A 15,612-nucleotide genomic window follows, 5' to 3' on the forward strand; every position below is an offset into this window, starting at 1 on the left:
TTTGCTACAAAACGAATGGCATTGTATATTAAAGAAAAGTTTGCTCCCGACTTGGAGTCTCAAGCCAAAGGCATAGCCGTCCGTTTAAAGGTAATTGAATATATTTATTACATACTTAATTACATAAGTAGCTGAGTTTAATATCAATTGAAGTATTTTGATTTATAGATACTTAATGGAATCATTTTTATTTTTTTTAGGTGAGACTCGTGAATTTTACGTGCAAGGTATGTTAGGGCTCTTAGATTGTACCCATATAAAAATATTACCTCCTAATGAGCCACAAAGTGCACAATATCAAAAATGAGGAAGGATGCCTGCGACACCAAGGTTCAACTGGTAATGTACTATTAATTAATTATTAGAGTTAATAGAAATAAAAAAATGAATGTACTTTGAGAAATATCTTCACAATTAATACATAGCGTGTTACCTTTCATAAAAATGAAATTAGTGTGCCAACTAATGAGGTAATAAGAGCTATTTAATCAGATTAATTGCAGTTTTAATTTTGTTTATTTTAATACTACAAATACAAATGAGTAACTTGTTTTACCATTATGTTTTGCAAAACTAGTACCTATATGTTACCAAAAAATGTCACATTATGGATTCAAACAACAAAACTCTTAATGTGAATGCCAGGTATCGGAGAAGATACTATTACTATGCAACTTAACAATATAAACAAATAATATCTTGCTTTATTTCTTTATTAAAAACTTCATTTACACTGATTGTATACTGATGGACTTAACAATAATGGATATATGGTTATACACTGTTTCAAATTGTTGTTTGACTATATTATTTTACCACTGGTACAACTTCACATTATATTACTATTGTTAAGTAACTGTAGGTAATGCAGTATTTTATGTTACAGTGTTCCAATGGAGGAAACTATTATAAATGACCATGATGTGTGAGAAGAACCTCTACAATTATCAGTACCTGCAAGTGTCTCTCAAGCAGGATGACCTCAATTGTAATAAATAGATATTTTCCTATGTAAATAATGTATATTTTATTATATTCACATTTTAAATATCAAGATAGTTTTCATTATTACAACAAAATCTTTTTAACTTAACACAAATTTAGGCAACAATAGAATATTTTATAATAACTTGTTATACAACAAATTTCCTACAATTACTGTAATGAAATACTATGAACACTTACAAGAAACAGAAATTGCACTCTCAAGTAATTGCTGCAGTTTACTTATATTATTAATTTCCTAAACCAACAGAACAGAACCAAATTTCCTAACATACAGATGTTTTATCTAGTGTATAAATAAAGATACCTAACGAAATATATATACATGATATTAAGTATTTAAAAAATGTAGTTTTTCTTAAAAAAAACTGGTTATAAAAATACATATTTTCATTAAAGTATTAAGTTCAAACCGAGCAACTAAAAAACTTTTTGGGAGTAGTATTTGGTAAGCTCTTCAACATGGTGTTGACTGCTGGGCTGGGGACATTCCAATTAATGTAGAGGGACTTGATTCACGGAACTAAAACAAAAAGAAAATATATACTTACTTCATATTTTAATAAACACTAATACTAAAAAACATCAATTACCATCGAATAAGAACAAACTTGAGCTTTGTGGCTGCAAAGTTCAACTTACAACATTGGTGTTTTGCTAATAAGGTTATTGTTTCACTATACTTACATCAATTGGGTATTTTGTGAGGCCCAAAGCCACAGTCATCTCCTTCCCGATTGCACTACTGATTCCATTAGGCATTATGGTACATCGTTCTCACGGCGGGGCGTAGTCACCCGAGGTAAAAGTCCGGCTTGGGCACCATATACTCGTACAAATAATTGTCTTATTAGATTTTATTTGATTTGTGTCTTGTTACTTCGTACTCCAAAATAGGGCGGAGCTGTTATTTTGTGTTAGAATCCTTATTATATTGTACAATATTATTATTAATTTTGAATTTGTTTACTTATTTACGTTTTTATTTACATTATGCTCTTTGTTATGACATAAACTGTCACATAAAACGTCAAAAGAACCTAATTGGATCATAGATCTATAAAAATTGAATGAACTAAAACCATTGTAGCTATATTAGAAAATAAAATGTTTAGAATATATATTTCAATGGGCAACATCGGTTTGTCTTCACGAGTAAACTTATGTCTTCAACGAGGAATTTGTCGATCGTGGTGCGCATGTTAGAGAAAACGAGATATTAATCGACATCGACAATTTGTCTACTCTCGTTATCGAGATATCTCGTGATGCGCATGCTAGGCCGGCTGTCCTCCGGTATTGCTTCAATCTATGGTTTTTATTATGAAACTAATTGTATTGGATGGTAATTGGATTTAAAATGTAAGGATTAGCAAACTGTAATAATGAATATTTTCTTCAGTCAATATGTCAGCTATTGTAAGGGAGTAGGGCTTAGTCCACCACGCTGGCCTAGTGCGGATTAGTAGACTAGAAAACTTCTCAGATATAAAGGTTTCCTCGCGATGTTTTCCTTAAAGTTTTGTTTCTGTTAAAGCAATCGATAATTTAAAAAGAATAAACACAATTTTTTTAAATTTCGGAGGTGTGTGCCCTTGGGATATGAACCTGCCGTTTCACAACTAACTAGCTGTTGCGCCGCTATCCTAGCCGCATGGGGCGTTTCCGGAAGTATTCAGCTGCGCGAGCAGGCTGGCAGAAGAGAAGATATGTCACGCGGCGACTATTCTATTTTCCTATATTAGTGTATTATCTATGATTCTATTATTCTTTTTGGTAGGACGTTGTCAAGAAATGTCTAAAATTGTATTCTGTAATTATTTTTCTATTAAGTATGTTTATTGTAAAAAGAGCGATTTAACATAGGCTATCGACACTCTCAGTCTAAGTGCATGTGGATAATTCTATATTTTTATAGGCCATATGTCATATAGATTGGCAATGAAGCAGGACTTCTTATATTATTCCTTTTAAAAATATAATCCCTACTTATTTATATAAAACGATTTCATTATAAATTATATTACATACGATACATACCTATAATTTATAATCAAATTGTTTTATATAAATTCGTAAGAATTTTATATCAGAGACGAAATGATAAATAAAAATCCATATAGATTTTAGTTTTTTTTAATTCCTTATAAACTAGATGTTCATTTCTTGGCCTTGGCTTCTCTTACAGCCTTCCTCTCGGCAGCCCGCGCCAGCTGCTTAGCTGGCTTCAGATTACCTTTCTTGGAGAACCTCTGGTTCCTCAAGAATTTGGGGTCCATCTGTAAATTTGATGAAAATATGTTAGCTAATCAAATCATTGAATGAAATTTACTACTGTTGTAGACTTTATGATTTACAAAGTACATACTAGTGATGTTCTGGATATAAGTATCCGTGGATATCACAGGGAAAAGAAAGCTCCGTATCCATTACTTTTTCTGCAGATGTTTAATAGATCTTTTACCTTATTCATTGAAATTAAACTAATTTTCGGATTCTATCGCGGTGCTAGTATTTTATTTTCTCCCGACGTTTCGAAGACTTTGCAGCCTTCATGGTCACGGGGGGGACTGAGGTGTTGTTCATCCGTAAAGTCAAAGTTACAATATCTACCTACATTTTACAATTATACAACTTTTTTAAATTTTTTAAATTTTAGCTGTTGGTGGTCCGATCTACGCAGAATGAGCTCACAGTGTCTTGAAGTCTGGCAGCCGGTCTTTTGGGTTCTGATTTAAATTTAAATTAGTTTAATTTCAATGTCTAACATTCGCGTAAACATAAGAAATCATTACCTTATTCATTTTCAATACATACAAGCCACCCACACCAAAATTCATATTTGGATTGGTATCCAACGAAATACTTTGTTAAACATCCAGCACATCACTAGTACATACACCTGCAAGCTTTTAGTCTCTGAAAGAGTCGGCAGAGATACTGGTGTACCCACTTTAAGCCGTGATTATTCTGTCCCATGATGTGATAGGAGGCAAGCCTATCGCCATATTCGACATGAATTGCCGAATATGACGAAGTAAAATATCTCAATAACACCACCTGACCCGGGTTCGAACCCAAGACCTCAGCACTGCAGTCAAACCGTAGTACAACTACTCCACTGAAGCAGTCTGTTTGTATGTTATGTTTTTTTTATTAAATAGTGTGTTTTGATAAATGCATAAGTACTTCTGACTTTGATCCTAGTCATGTTTCTATAATATGTGAGAAAAATATACAGCCAGTCACAAGCCAAAGCCTACATAATTTCATAGAGAACTGAGAGATCACAAAATTATTTATTTAGTAGAGGAACAACAAATTGTGGTGATAAAAGCAACTGAAAAAAAAAAACTATTTCCAATCCATTGTTTAGTTGCAAGTTATCAACAACTGTATTATAATGGTAAGCCCTACACACCTTTAAAAAGTACCAATCTTGCTTTACGGTATTCCAATATAGGTCTGTCAGTATAAACTGGATCACATTATGCAGTATCGACTTTACTTAGTTTTTATGACTAACAGTTTGCCAACATCAACTCTCCCCTGGAGAATCAAATTCTGGACAAATACCAATGCAAATCCAGGGCAAAATGTGTAAAAAAATTCTACAAGCATTGTCCAATCTGAGAATTGAACCCAAGACTTCCCAAGTCCACAACCCCACTTTACAGGTGTGATTCCTGAAAGCCCGGTCTAAACACAATGGTGAGGCCATTCCTTCCCGCATAAACAAACTAGACTTGTTTTAAGATACTATCCACAAAAAAATCAGTCTTATTAAGATTTGAAAACATCTAAAACTTTCACCTATAGTAGATGAGGCATGGTCTTTCCTAATGGAAAGCTTTTGCAAACAATGCCACATTGCTACTACTTATGCATGGCAGAGGATGGGCTAAGTGTTACAGTATTCTATTGATCATTGCCAGCAATATTTTACTATAAGCAGCCATTATGTCATTCTATGCCATATATCCCATACAAGTATGTGTAAAAACAAAACTAATTATTAATAACTTAAACTAATTATATTTCAGTCAAATTTTATTGGTAATAATAGATGTGCACAGAATAACAATTTATTTGAATATAATTAGGGCTACAGGCCAGAATTATTTCAGTAAAGGATGACTTCTAATGACTCAATACAATGATATGTTTACAAAACCACAAAGAGGAAAATATATATTCTGAGTAATTGTAATTATTATCATTGCAATGTCTGTTTATGGAATTTTGCCACAATCACTGTTTTCTATGTATTATTCGCAAGAAGAAAAAATCAACTTACCCCAAGAGTAGACTCGTGCCTGACCTTCGTAGGCTTTTTGATACCATTTCTGTGAGCCTTGCGGTCTGAAAAAATATACACTTCACTGTTTACTTGTCACAAACGAAATCTTGTCATGGAATGTAAACAAATCTTAGTAACCACATTTTTTAAATAAATCCTTTTATAATTTGCCTGCAGTTAACAAATATACCCTACAAATACTAAGAGAATAAAAATATGGTTAAGTATAAATTACTTATTTACTCACTTTGGTTATGATTTGTGTGGTTCTTTGACTTTGCCATTTTGTAATAATTTTATCCTGTAATGAAAAATATATATTTATTAAGATGAAAAACCACAGTAACAACACAGGGCGATGTAATGAATTATTGATAATCTCTGGATTTCACGGATATTTTTCGAAATAAAGTCCCGACACTAACCTCAAGTCGGCAGAGGGAAAGAGAGAAAAGGACAGTTTTGTTGACAGTTGACGCAGGCAGATTGACAATGACAGTTGTTGACATTTCAAGATCAATATTAAGGTAGCCTCAGACTAGCAAATTGCTAAAAAGCTTTGATCGATAAAATGGATATACCTATCTATTGTAAATCCTTATTATTTTAAAACGAATTAAATAACTGAAAAAATAATATAATTAAAAAATATATAATCCATAAAGAAGTTATACTATTCAATTTGTAATAAATAAATAAGAAGGGTAGTTTGTTTGTCTAAAGGTAGCTTTACAAATTATGAATACGCCTATCGTATATCAACATAGTCGTAGATAATAATATAAATTTTATTCGAGATGTAACCTTATTCTATAGTTATGAAATATAATACTCTCAGTAAAATTATACAAAATAAAGACGGGAAACTCCTGCGAGAATCCTAACGCTTTCGTAAGTTTCGTCTGTATAGACTAGAGTTCCTTTACAATAAGTAAAAAAATAAAACGAAATCTTTGATGTACAGCTGATGACGTTTCACTGCATATGACAGGTCTCTATGTGTAGTTTATATTTTAAGCATGATTTTATGGTATTCTTTTTTATTTGTAGTGAGTGTAAGGGAGACATTCAGTTTACATACCTTTTTCGTTGATCTGTGCTGGAACACTTTAGTAAAATCGTGTCGTGGATCCACAATTTTAGTGTACTTGTGGAATATAATCAATAAAATTGTAAATAAAAATTAATTAGTTCATCTTTCATCATTATGGTGGTTCTGGAGGGTGACGCCGGTGATGCGAAAACAGCACCTACTGAAGAAATTGAAAAGGATGGCGTTAAATCTCCAAAGCTCCTGACGTTAGAAAGTATCCTTACAAAATTGGTTCTAAAATACCTATAAATGAAAATATATTCCAATTCGTAGAATCATTTTATTATTAATATATTTCTAATGTAGTATATATGCAACGCTTAAAAATATGTTTTCAAGTCACACATTAGCCCCTGTCATGCCTTACTTCACAGACTTTTTAATCCAAAAGCATGAATACAATGTATGTTAGTATTTAAAGAATTTCGTCTAACATTACTTTAAACTCACACATTATATCCCAAAATGTAATAGAACATTTTACCATCAAACCTATCGTTTGATGCAAATACAATTGTGAAAACATATGTTTTTACTAGAAAGTTTGTAGGATAGGTTAATTATTCCTTAATATTCAGTAGAAGTAACTGTAGTCGATTAGTTATCAATTGCAGTGCAGGCTCCCATTACCTCTTGACGTCACTACTCTGTGAAAACTTTTTTAACAAACAAAAAGTTAAAATAGGGATTTTCTTTATTTTTTTTGCTCCTGCCCAGGTTCTCATATTGGCTATAACTGCCACTGGTCACATTACAGACACTGCTACGCCACTAGTCATGTTGCTGATATTAATATTGATTTATAGATTATGCTGATTGATTTCCATAAAACAATTAACACTTTGACTGGCTCCCATAATAGTTGTGTTTTTATGGGGTCAATGCATGTGTGACACATGCAACATATTATCCGAAGACTGTCTTACTCATTTATGTTGCATCGCCAAACACCAGTGTAGTGTAGTTGAGTATAGCTGGTCTTATACCAAGGATATTTACTAGATGCGTCCATTTTGCATAACCTGGAGCTCTATTTCATTGGCGTTCATGTCAGCCAAGAATAACACCATATTATGTTTTACTGTAATTCTGTTATACTTTGTACATATGCAGTATATAGTCCTATATGTATGCCAGTGATGTCCCATGTCATTGGGGTTTTACTGTCATAAGCAACAGGTGTCTGCAGTCTACATTGTTGGAATTGCTATCTTTATCAAGTTTGTGATAGGTTTTTTATTTGATACTTACAAGAAAGTTATTTTGTGAAATTATAAATGATGACAACCTAATCATTTCATATTGTTAAGACTGTGGCATACAACTATACTAACAATAATGCATAATTATTTTTTGTGAAATGATTCCTTGACCAGCTGTTTAGTATTCCGTATAACGAAGGACAGTCAGCAACAGCATGGCCTGCGACACGCGGACTATCAACGGTACCGCGGCTACTGCTCGCGCCGCCTCCGGAGGCTGCGCAAAGTGCTCAAGATCCCGCAGGTTTGTTAATTATTTTTAAGATTGCATATAAGGTCATTTTGACATTGCTATATGAAATCACACACTTCTTAATAACATTTTGCAATAAGTTACTCATACCATAGACGTAAAATAAAAAAGTGTAATTTTCGAACAAAATAAAAATAAATAAAAAATTACTTTAATTTTACATGCCTTAATTCGAATACTATTACTTTGAGAAAATTCGTGAGGGCGACAACATCACACTTACAGTCATTACACTCACTCACATGCTGTATAAAAAAACATCAAAAAACTAAAACTGGTATTTTGTCGTTAATATTCTTTATTCTTGGATGATTTTCATTGCAGTGTTAGTAAAGGTAAAGATGTGTAATTTGTTACATTTTGTCATGTAATGTCAAAATGACCCTTTATATCATAAACAATTTATGATAAACTATATTATTTTTACATGGAGAATAATATTAAATTGTTTTGTTGTTTTTATTATATCAAGAATAAACATATACCACAATATAGTATAGGGTGATGTGTAAATATAATTAGCAATAGAAGCCAATGCGACCATTTTATTACATAGAATAATATGTGCCTTGAGTTACTTGTACATAATATTTTTGAATTCCCAGGGTGACAGAAGGCATTATCGTCGTCGTGACGTCACAACGACCCATCTAACAGGAACCAATGCGGAGAACCGCCTGCTTTATATACCGCTCCTGCAAGCGGAGAGAGCATGGGCGCACGCCATGCAGCTGCGCCAGGAAGCGAACACCGAACCCAGGAAGAAATTCCATCTTGTATCGCGTTTGAAGAAAGCTTACTCTCACGCACAAATGCTGTTGCAACTCTGTGAGGTGAGGACAAATAAATAACTAATAGTGAATCTTATGTTATTCGTTATAACGTAAAGCTAATTGAGATTTCTTGATAAGTTCATTTTTTATTGCTTACATTGGCGGGTTGAGTGGTAAGAGGCACTTATGGATATTAGCAATGCTAAGGGCACAATTACATAAATATATTACCTAGAGGTGTGTGATTGCCATGGTTCACATACAAATAGTAGTATTACATGACACGTAATAAACTACTTGTAGAAATAAAACACACACCTGTGAAACATTGTCACGTGTGCCGCGATAATTTGATGAAATTCTAACAGTGCTTTAAAGAAATGTAAATTTTTGCTAACAATTTATACGGCAAAAATAATGAGATATATTTCATACGAGTAGCGAGAAAGGAACGATCCACGACGTCAGTAGTGGTTGCGCACGCGTGTATGTGTGTGTGTTGCAGAGCGGCGCGTGCGACGCTCGCACGCAGCTGGAGGCGGGCGCGTACGCGGCGTGGCTCGGCGGCGCGCTGCTGCTCGAGCTGGCGCAGTGGCGCGCCGCCGCCGACAGCCTGCAGCGCGCCCGCCTCGTGCTCGACAACCTGTGCCACGCGCTGCCTGACGACGAGCGACAGGTCTACAAGCAGAAGGTAACCAAACTAATAACGTACTATTGGAACTCAACATTGTATACGGATATAAATATTATAACGAATGCAAGTCGTCATAATTCTGGTAACAATTGAATGCCGAAATGTCTAAAGTTTGGCAACACTACATTATATTGAACTAAATTACATATCTCACTTTAAAAGCTATTTTATAATATATAACTATTTGTATACCCTATAGAAATAAAACTCCATGAAATATACATATTTCATATGCAATTTAAATATTTCTATGTAATATAGCTAGAAGAGTTGAAGCCGAGTCTCCGTTACTGCGCTTACAACATCGGCGACGAGTCCGCGGCCGGAGACCTGGTCGCCATGCGCGGACAGGGACTCATCGAGAACTTGGACTCGCTTATGGCACAGGCTAAGTACGTGCTATATATTTTTTATGTAATATGCGACTGCGACTAGTCTATGTTAGTTGGTTATTTTACCAGTACTACTTAAAATAATGTTATTATATATAAACTAAAATAAACCTTAGTGGTTATATTTTAAATTGCTTTTTTGCACTTTGACTCTCTCTCTTATTATTCACATTTATTTTTGCAGGGAATCGCGTTCGGGAGTAATGCATGAAGTAGAATGGCGCGGACGTCGCGTTACCGTCAGACCAGAGAAGGTTCGTCTGTTCCTCATCGCGCTGCAGGACTTGGACAAGTCTGTGGCCAACGCGGAGACTATTCAGGCCAAAATCGACATCTTAGAGAACATCCTCATGGACTGCAAGGATGCCATATCGGCAATCAAAGACGAGATCAAGAACGATCCCAAGTTAAAAACTGCGTCTGAGAGTCAAATGTCCAGCATCAATTACTTGCTGTCATACTTGATGTACTTGCGCCTGGTGCGTACTGTGGAGAGGAACAACTTGCTGGTGCAACAAGCGGAGGAGGCGCGCGCGAACAACACGCCCATTGATGGCAAGAAGGTGCGGCCTCACGACCTCACGCGCCTCTACGAGATCATTCTGCAGAACTTCACCGAGCTGCAGCAGCTGCCCGGCTTCGAGAACGATGCGGCTTATCAGAATGAGATCGAGATTCAGATGAAGGCGTACCGCGCGTTCAGATGCTACTACATCGCTCAGGTACTGACCGGCTTGAGGCGCTTCAGGGAGGCCCTAGCGATGCTAGAAAGGTGCAGCCTCTACACCGCCGACTCGCTTAACATCAAGCTTGATGATATCCGACTTGTGGACAAACTGAAGACCCTGAAGCAGAATATAGAGAGCTGCAAGTTTGAAGTCCACGCCGATTCTGTTTTGGAGGATGATGAGGACGACGAAGAGAGTAAGTACTCCAGCGGTAAAGCGTACAAAGACAAGAAGCCTCTTGTGGACCGTCTCGACGAGTACCGCGAGGACACTCAGGTGCTCACCAAGAACCCTAATATATACAAAATACCTCCCCCAATGGAGGCCATTCCTTGCAAACCATTGTTCTTCGACTTGGCGTGTAATTTCGTCGAGTTTCCGAACCTGGACGACAAGACTGGTGCCGCTGACAATAAGAAGCAAGGCGCTGGTATCACCGGCCTCGTCAAAGGCTTCCTTGGTTGGGGCAAGAGTGATAAATAGTATCATTTTGTTCATTGGTTGGAAATTGCTTAGGGTTCGCAATAAAAGTTTTGGATTTTATGATATCAATTTTATTTAATTTACATTATATACACTAATAAAACAGTTTGTACAACTTAGGGCTAATTATTCAATCAGATATTTTTTCATAGGACAAAGTACAAACAAATTAAAAATGACATTTGTATACATATGAAGTCGTTTTGTCTCACTTTCATAGTAAGTCAAGCTATAGTTTATTGGATAAATTTTGATGATTTTGATTTGTTTTGATTGATTTTAATTTATTTGAATTTGATTTTAGAAAAAATAGCCCTTAGTATAATATTAAAAAGGAACCCTGTGGTGATGATCGCTCATAAAGAAGTCTTTGTACAGCTGAGGTCAAATCGTCACTCGTCTGTTATTGCAATAAAGTCTTAATGGCCCTCATCGATAGACATAATATAATTTTCAGGTTCATAATCGTGGTCTACATAACGTGTTTTCAATAAATTCTTGTAAATGAACGCGGATTTCCTCGGTGTACGCGTTCGTGCCGGATCTTCGAAATCTACTTCATATAGCCCGAACCTTTCGCTGTAAATACATAAACATTTTAAGTACAATGCTCCATTATTATTGCGTGAATATAATTTGAATTAGCCTTATGTATTGGTAGATTTTTTTTCTGTTTCTTGAATGACTAGACGAGCTTGCAGTTCGCCTGATGGTAAGTGATACTTTACAACCATAAACAGTAGAAACACCATCCAACACCTTCAATTACAAATAATAGTTTGGTATTCCACTGCGGTCGCCATCCCATGAGATGATAAGTCTCATTATGTCCAGTAGTTACATTGGCTACAACGTCCTTTAACCCGGAAAACAAAAGTGACTACACACTGCTGCTTGGCGGCCTTGGTGGTACCTACCCAGGCGGACTCTCACATATGAGAAACCTACCAGTTGTACACATTTTCTTCAGTTCAAGCTTTGGTCGTTAAATTGAAAATTTAAAATACTATTGTTAGTTTTTCGAATTCTTTAATGTGTAATCTTATAGCGATTAGAACCCCTATTAGATACGTAAACCATATACTAGCTTAGCTGGCGAAATTTGGGTGTGTTTCACTTCTGCCGCCTGCAAAAGAAAATAACCTGATGCTATACACTACTAAAGACATACCTGTATCCCTGCGCCCATTCGAAGTTGTCCATGAGACTCCACGCCATATATCCCTTGAGATTGACGCCGTGTTCGATGGCATCTAAAGCGCTTTCCCACGCCGCTCTAAAGTAGCGCACCCTGTCGTCATCATTCAGACCTTTGTAAGTCGACCAACCATTTTCGGTTACATAAAATTCAATATTGTTGTAATCCGCGTGCAATCTTGCGAGCGTTATATTTAAACTGTTTGGCATTTGCTGGAAGGAAAATAAGTTCTTATGGTCTGGAATTTGTACCCGGCATAGAAAGATGTTAATGGATATAGAATTTTCATAATTTTAAGCTAGTATGGTTTTTATAGTTCTAAGGAAAATAAAAAGGACCGCCATCGAACTGCAGATAATGCTTCAGTTTTGATACATTACCATTAGCCAACTGGACACGGATTTCGGCCAATCATCAGGAGTGTGGTAAGCAACTGGTGCATCATTGTTGAGTGACGGGACACGGTCATCAATGCCATCAGTAGCGGACAGAAACGATCCACCGTAATGATTCACACCGAAGAAATCACTCGTTCCTCGGACAAACTCTTTTTCCTTGTCACTAAATTCAGGAAGACGCGAACGTTGGTAACCCTGTTCACTGCTTTTCATGGCAACCCTTTCAGCGAATTCTTTAGGGAACCCTCCTTCTTTAGAGAAAATTGGATTTGTGTATATTCCCAACTGAAAAATAACATTCGCAAATACATAATTCATTATACCTACTTATATGTGACAAATATTACTAGATATGTATAAATATGGACAAAAAAACGTACGTCGCCCTGTCTGCGAAGTTCAACTGCCAGTCTGTCTTCTTCTGAATCAGTAAGCGGCAAAATCGAGCTTACACCGAAAGTGATGCCACATTTTCCCTTTTGTGTCGACTTAAACTCATTTACGTAAAGTCTGTACGCTTTGGCATGAGCTATCACAAGGTGTTTAGCGCAGATATAGTCCGCAATACCCGCAGCATTCAAAAACGGAGCCTTATTATCAGAGCCATAACCATCCAGACATATTTCCCTTGGTTCGTTAAAGGTGATCCAGAGTTTAACTCGGTCTCCAAAAGACCGGAACACTACTCTAGCGTAGTCCTCAAACCAGTTCCCAAGTAGAGGGTTAGCGAACCCACCCAATTCCTGAAGTTTTTGTGGCAGATCCCAGTGGTATAGAGTGACCATGGGGGTGATGTTATACTTTAGTAACTCATCTATTAATCGGTTGTAGTAAGCGATTCCTGCTTCGTTGATGTTATCAGCAAAGCCACTCGGCAATAATCTCGACCAAGATAAAGAGAATCGGTATACATCTATGCCCAATTCCCTCATCATTTCGATGTCCCTAGCATAGTTGTGGTAGGAATCCGCGGCGACATCACCATTTGACATGTCCACTATATTACCTACACCGTTATGGATTCCATAATCCCAAATGTTCTCGCCTTTTCCTGGAAATATATATATTATTTTTAAAACCCGCTGTGTCGTTATGTATCTATAATAGCAGTAGTTTTACCATCTTCATTCCAAGCGCCTTCGATTTGATACGCGGCAGTTGATACGCCAAACAAGAAATCTTCAGGAAATTTGCGCCTTTGATGTGACGCGGATGTGCAGATTGTTATTAATATACAGAGACTGTAAATGATAAAAAAATATTTATGTTCAAAATTATTTTTTTTACGAAAAATTGAGTAACAACCTTCTCCAAAAGTTTCTTAAAATGGGAATTGAGAGCCGAGGTGAGCCATGAAACTATCATTTGAATATACACTACTGGTTGCTTCCGTCATTAGGTCATCATACCCCAATGTTTCTGTTTGCCACAATGCTAATAGTTAATACTTGAACAGCAGTAGGTACTCAACCTTTTTTTCAAACGGGACAAAATTGCGTCCTGGTTATGGTGCCTCGGGCAATCTGAGCGGGCAATGATAAATTGTCTCTTTTAAATATTATTATAACTATAAGTATAATTAGGCACCGACTCCAAAATGGTAACCAGTTATGTTAAATGTGTTCTGGTTTATAGTGGTTTTTAAGGCGGTTTAAATTTTCATTAACAAGTTTTTATTATAAAAGTATTCACTTATGACTGAATGGATAATTAACGCCTTTTGCACAACGACACGGACTGCGGTAACAAAACACGTAACCTACATAAAAAGCGAAATTTTAGCGAAATTTAAACTTTCCGTTTTATACCAATTTCGATATTTTGCATTTCCTACACAGTATAAGTGATCTGAGCCTAGTTGGTTTCTTCGAAATCTGAAGAAGAATTATTACGTCCTGTACCAACACGAAGGAAGTGGGTTCATGAAAGGAGGGTAACCTGTCAACTTTCAACGGGTTGCATATCCAGTAGAGTTGACTTAGGTCATATCCTATGAGCCTATCGTCTACGATACCTTAAAATATTTTCCTAACATTGCCACAGTAAATCGAGTCAACTATTATATCGGACACTTAGAACTAAAGCGACCAACTCAAAATTTACATATTTTCTAATTTTGGTAAAAAAAACGATCTTCCAAAGCATGCTGTGTAACTCTATGACAAAAACAAGACAAAATTGTAGAATAAAAACAAATTCTCACTGGCGACGGCTCAATTTACTGTCTTTTATATTGTTGTCGAAACTTTTTTATTTGTTTCCCACTAATCATCTGTTTTGAGTTAGGCCACCTTAATCTAGGGGTGCGATATAAATATCGTACTTTCTTTGGCTATAGTAAATTAAAAGTATATTTTAATAACTTACCATAATAAACCGGTCTTCATTTTATATAGTTGCCACCACCAACGCTATGACTTGACTGTTTCCACAGTGTTAAAGCCATTTTTGAAGAGATGGTGTTTGTGCCCACTTATAAGTGTCAAGATATATCGTGATATTGATATGAACAGCTGATAAAATAATCTATGCCGTACTAACCCATTAAAAAGTAATATACTTAAGTACATATTTTTTATGTAGATTACACTTCTAATTGCTTTAACTGAAACTAAAAATTTCTTTGCAACGTCGGTGTGCAAAAGGCGTTATTAATATTATACAGCCTTCAAAAACCACTAAAAACCTAAAAATATTTTAACATTACTTATATAAAATAAAAAAAATATACTGGTTACCATGTATGTAAAAAGTAGACTCAACCAACCAACGTAAAACATAATTAAATACGACACAAGAAAGCTAAATTCGCAATTTTGTTTACTTGGACGGCGTAATTTTTCTAGTTATTTAATTTTAAAACCAAACTAGTGCAGCGATTTTGATAAAACATCTATGGGACCAATATGGAAGTATATTCATTCGAACAAAAAAATAATTATCTAAATCGGTTCATAAATGACCGAGTTCTGAGGTAATAAACACAAAAAAATACACGTCGAATTGACAACTTCCTCCTTTTTTGAAGTCGGT

At 35.6% G+C, this 15,612-nt stretch overlaps 3 protein-coding genes across 5 annotated transcripts; 1 reads left to right on the plus strand and 2 right to left on the minus strand.

Annotated features, from left to right (window-relative positions):
• Positions 1-3,125: 3,125 nt before the first annotated feature.
• LOC115440750 (60S ribosomal protein L29) lies at positions 3,126-5,828 on the minus strand. The gene is made up of 4 exons (XM_030165189.2): positions 5,731-5,828; positions 5,553-5,606; positions 5,303-5,367; positions 3,126-3,284 (listed from the first exon to the last, which is right to left on the minus strand). The coding sequence occupies exons 2-4, from the start codon at positions 5,587-5,589 to the stop codon at positions 3,165-3,167; spliced, it is 222 nt and encodes a 73-aa protein (XP_030021049.1). The 5' UTR covers positions 5,590-5,606; positions 5,731-5,828; the 3' UTR covers positions 3,126-3,164.
• A 532-nt stretch (positions 5,829-6,360) lies between these two features.
• Positions 6,361-11,046, plus strand: LOC115440712 (signal recognition particle subunit SRP68). 3 transcript variants are annotated; one of them, XM_037437716.1, is made up of 7 exons: positions 6,361-6,612; positions 7,783-7,904; positions 8,519-8,746; positions 9,192-9,235; positions 9,284-9,377; positions 9,642-9,772; positions 9,957-11,046. In XM_037437716.1, the coding sequence occupies exons 1-7, from the start codon at positions 6,513-6,515 to the stop codon at positions 10,981-10,983; spliced, it is 1,746 nt and encodes a 581-aa protein (XP_037293613.1). In that variant the 5' UTR covers positions 6,361-6,512; the 3' UTR covers positions 10,984-11,046. The 3 variants fall into 3 exon arrangements, with proteins under 3 accessions (XP_037293613.1, XP_037293614.1, XP_030020990.1); XM_037437717.1 differs by having other exon boundaries at positions 9,192-9,228; positions 9,283-9,377; XM_030165130.2 differs by having other exon boundaries at positions 9,192-9,377.
• Positions 11,047-11,183: 137 nt separating this feature from the next.
• On the minus strand, positions 11,184-15,102 carry LOC115440713 (myrosinase 1). The gene is made up of 6 exons (XM_030165131.2): positions 14,947-15,102; positions 13,699-13,820; positions 12,960-13,630; positions 12,562-12,864; positions 12,155-12,393; positions 11,184-11,562 (listed from the first exon to the last, which is right to left on the minus strand). The coding sequence occupies exons 1-6, from the start codon at positions 14,964-14,966 to the stop codon at positions 11,403-11,405; spliced, it is 1,515 nt and encodes a 504-aa protein (XP_030020991.1). The 5' UTR covers positions 14,967-15,102; the 3' UTR covers positions 11,184-11,402.
• Between the last annotated feature and the right edge of the window lie 510 nt (positions 15,103-15,612).

The sequence above is a fragment of the Manduca sexta genome, chromosome 12 (assembly GCF_014839805.1).
Source record: "Manduca sexta isolate Smith_Timp_Sample1 chromosome 12, JHU_Msex_v1.0, whole genome shotgun sequence".
NCBI lineage: Eukaryota > Metazoa > Arthropoda > Insecta > Lepidoptera > Sphingidae > Manduca > Manduca sexta.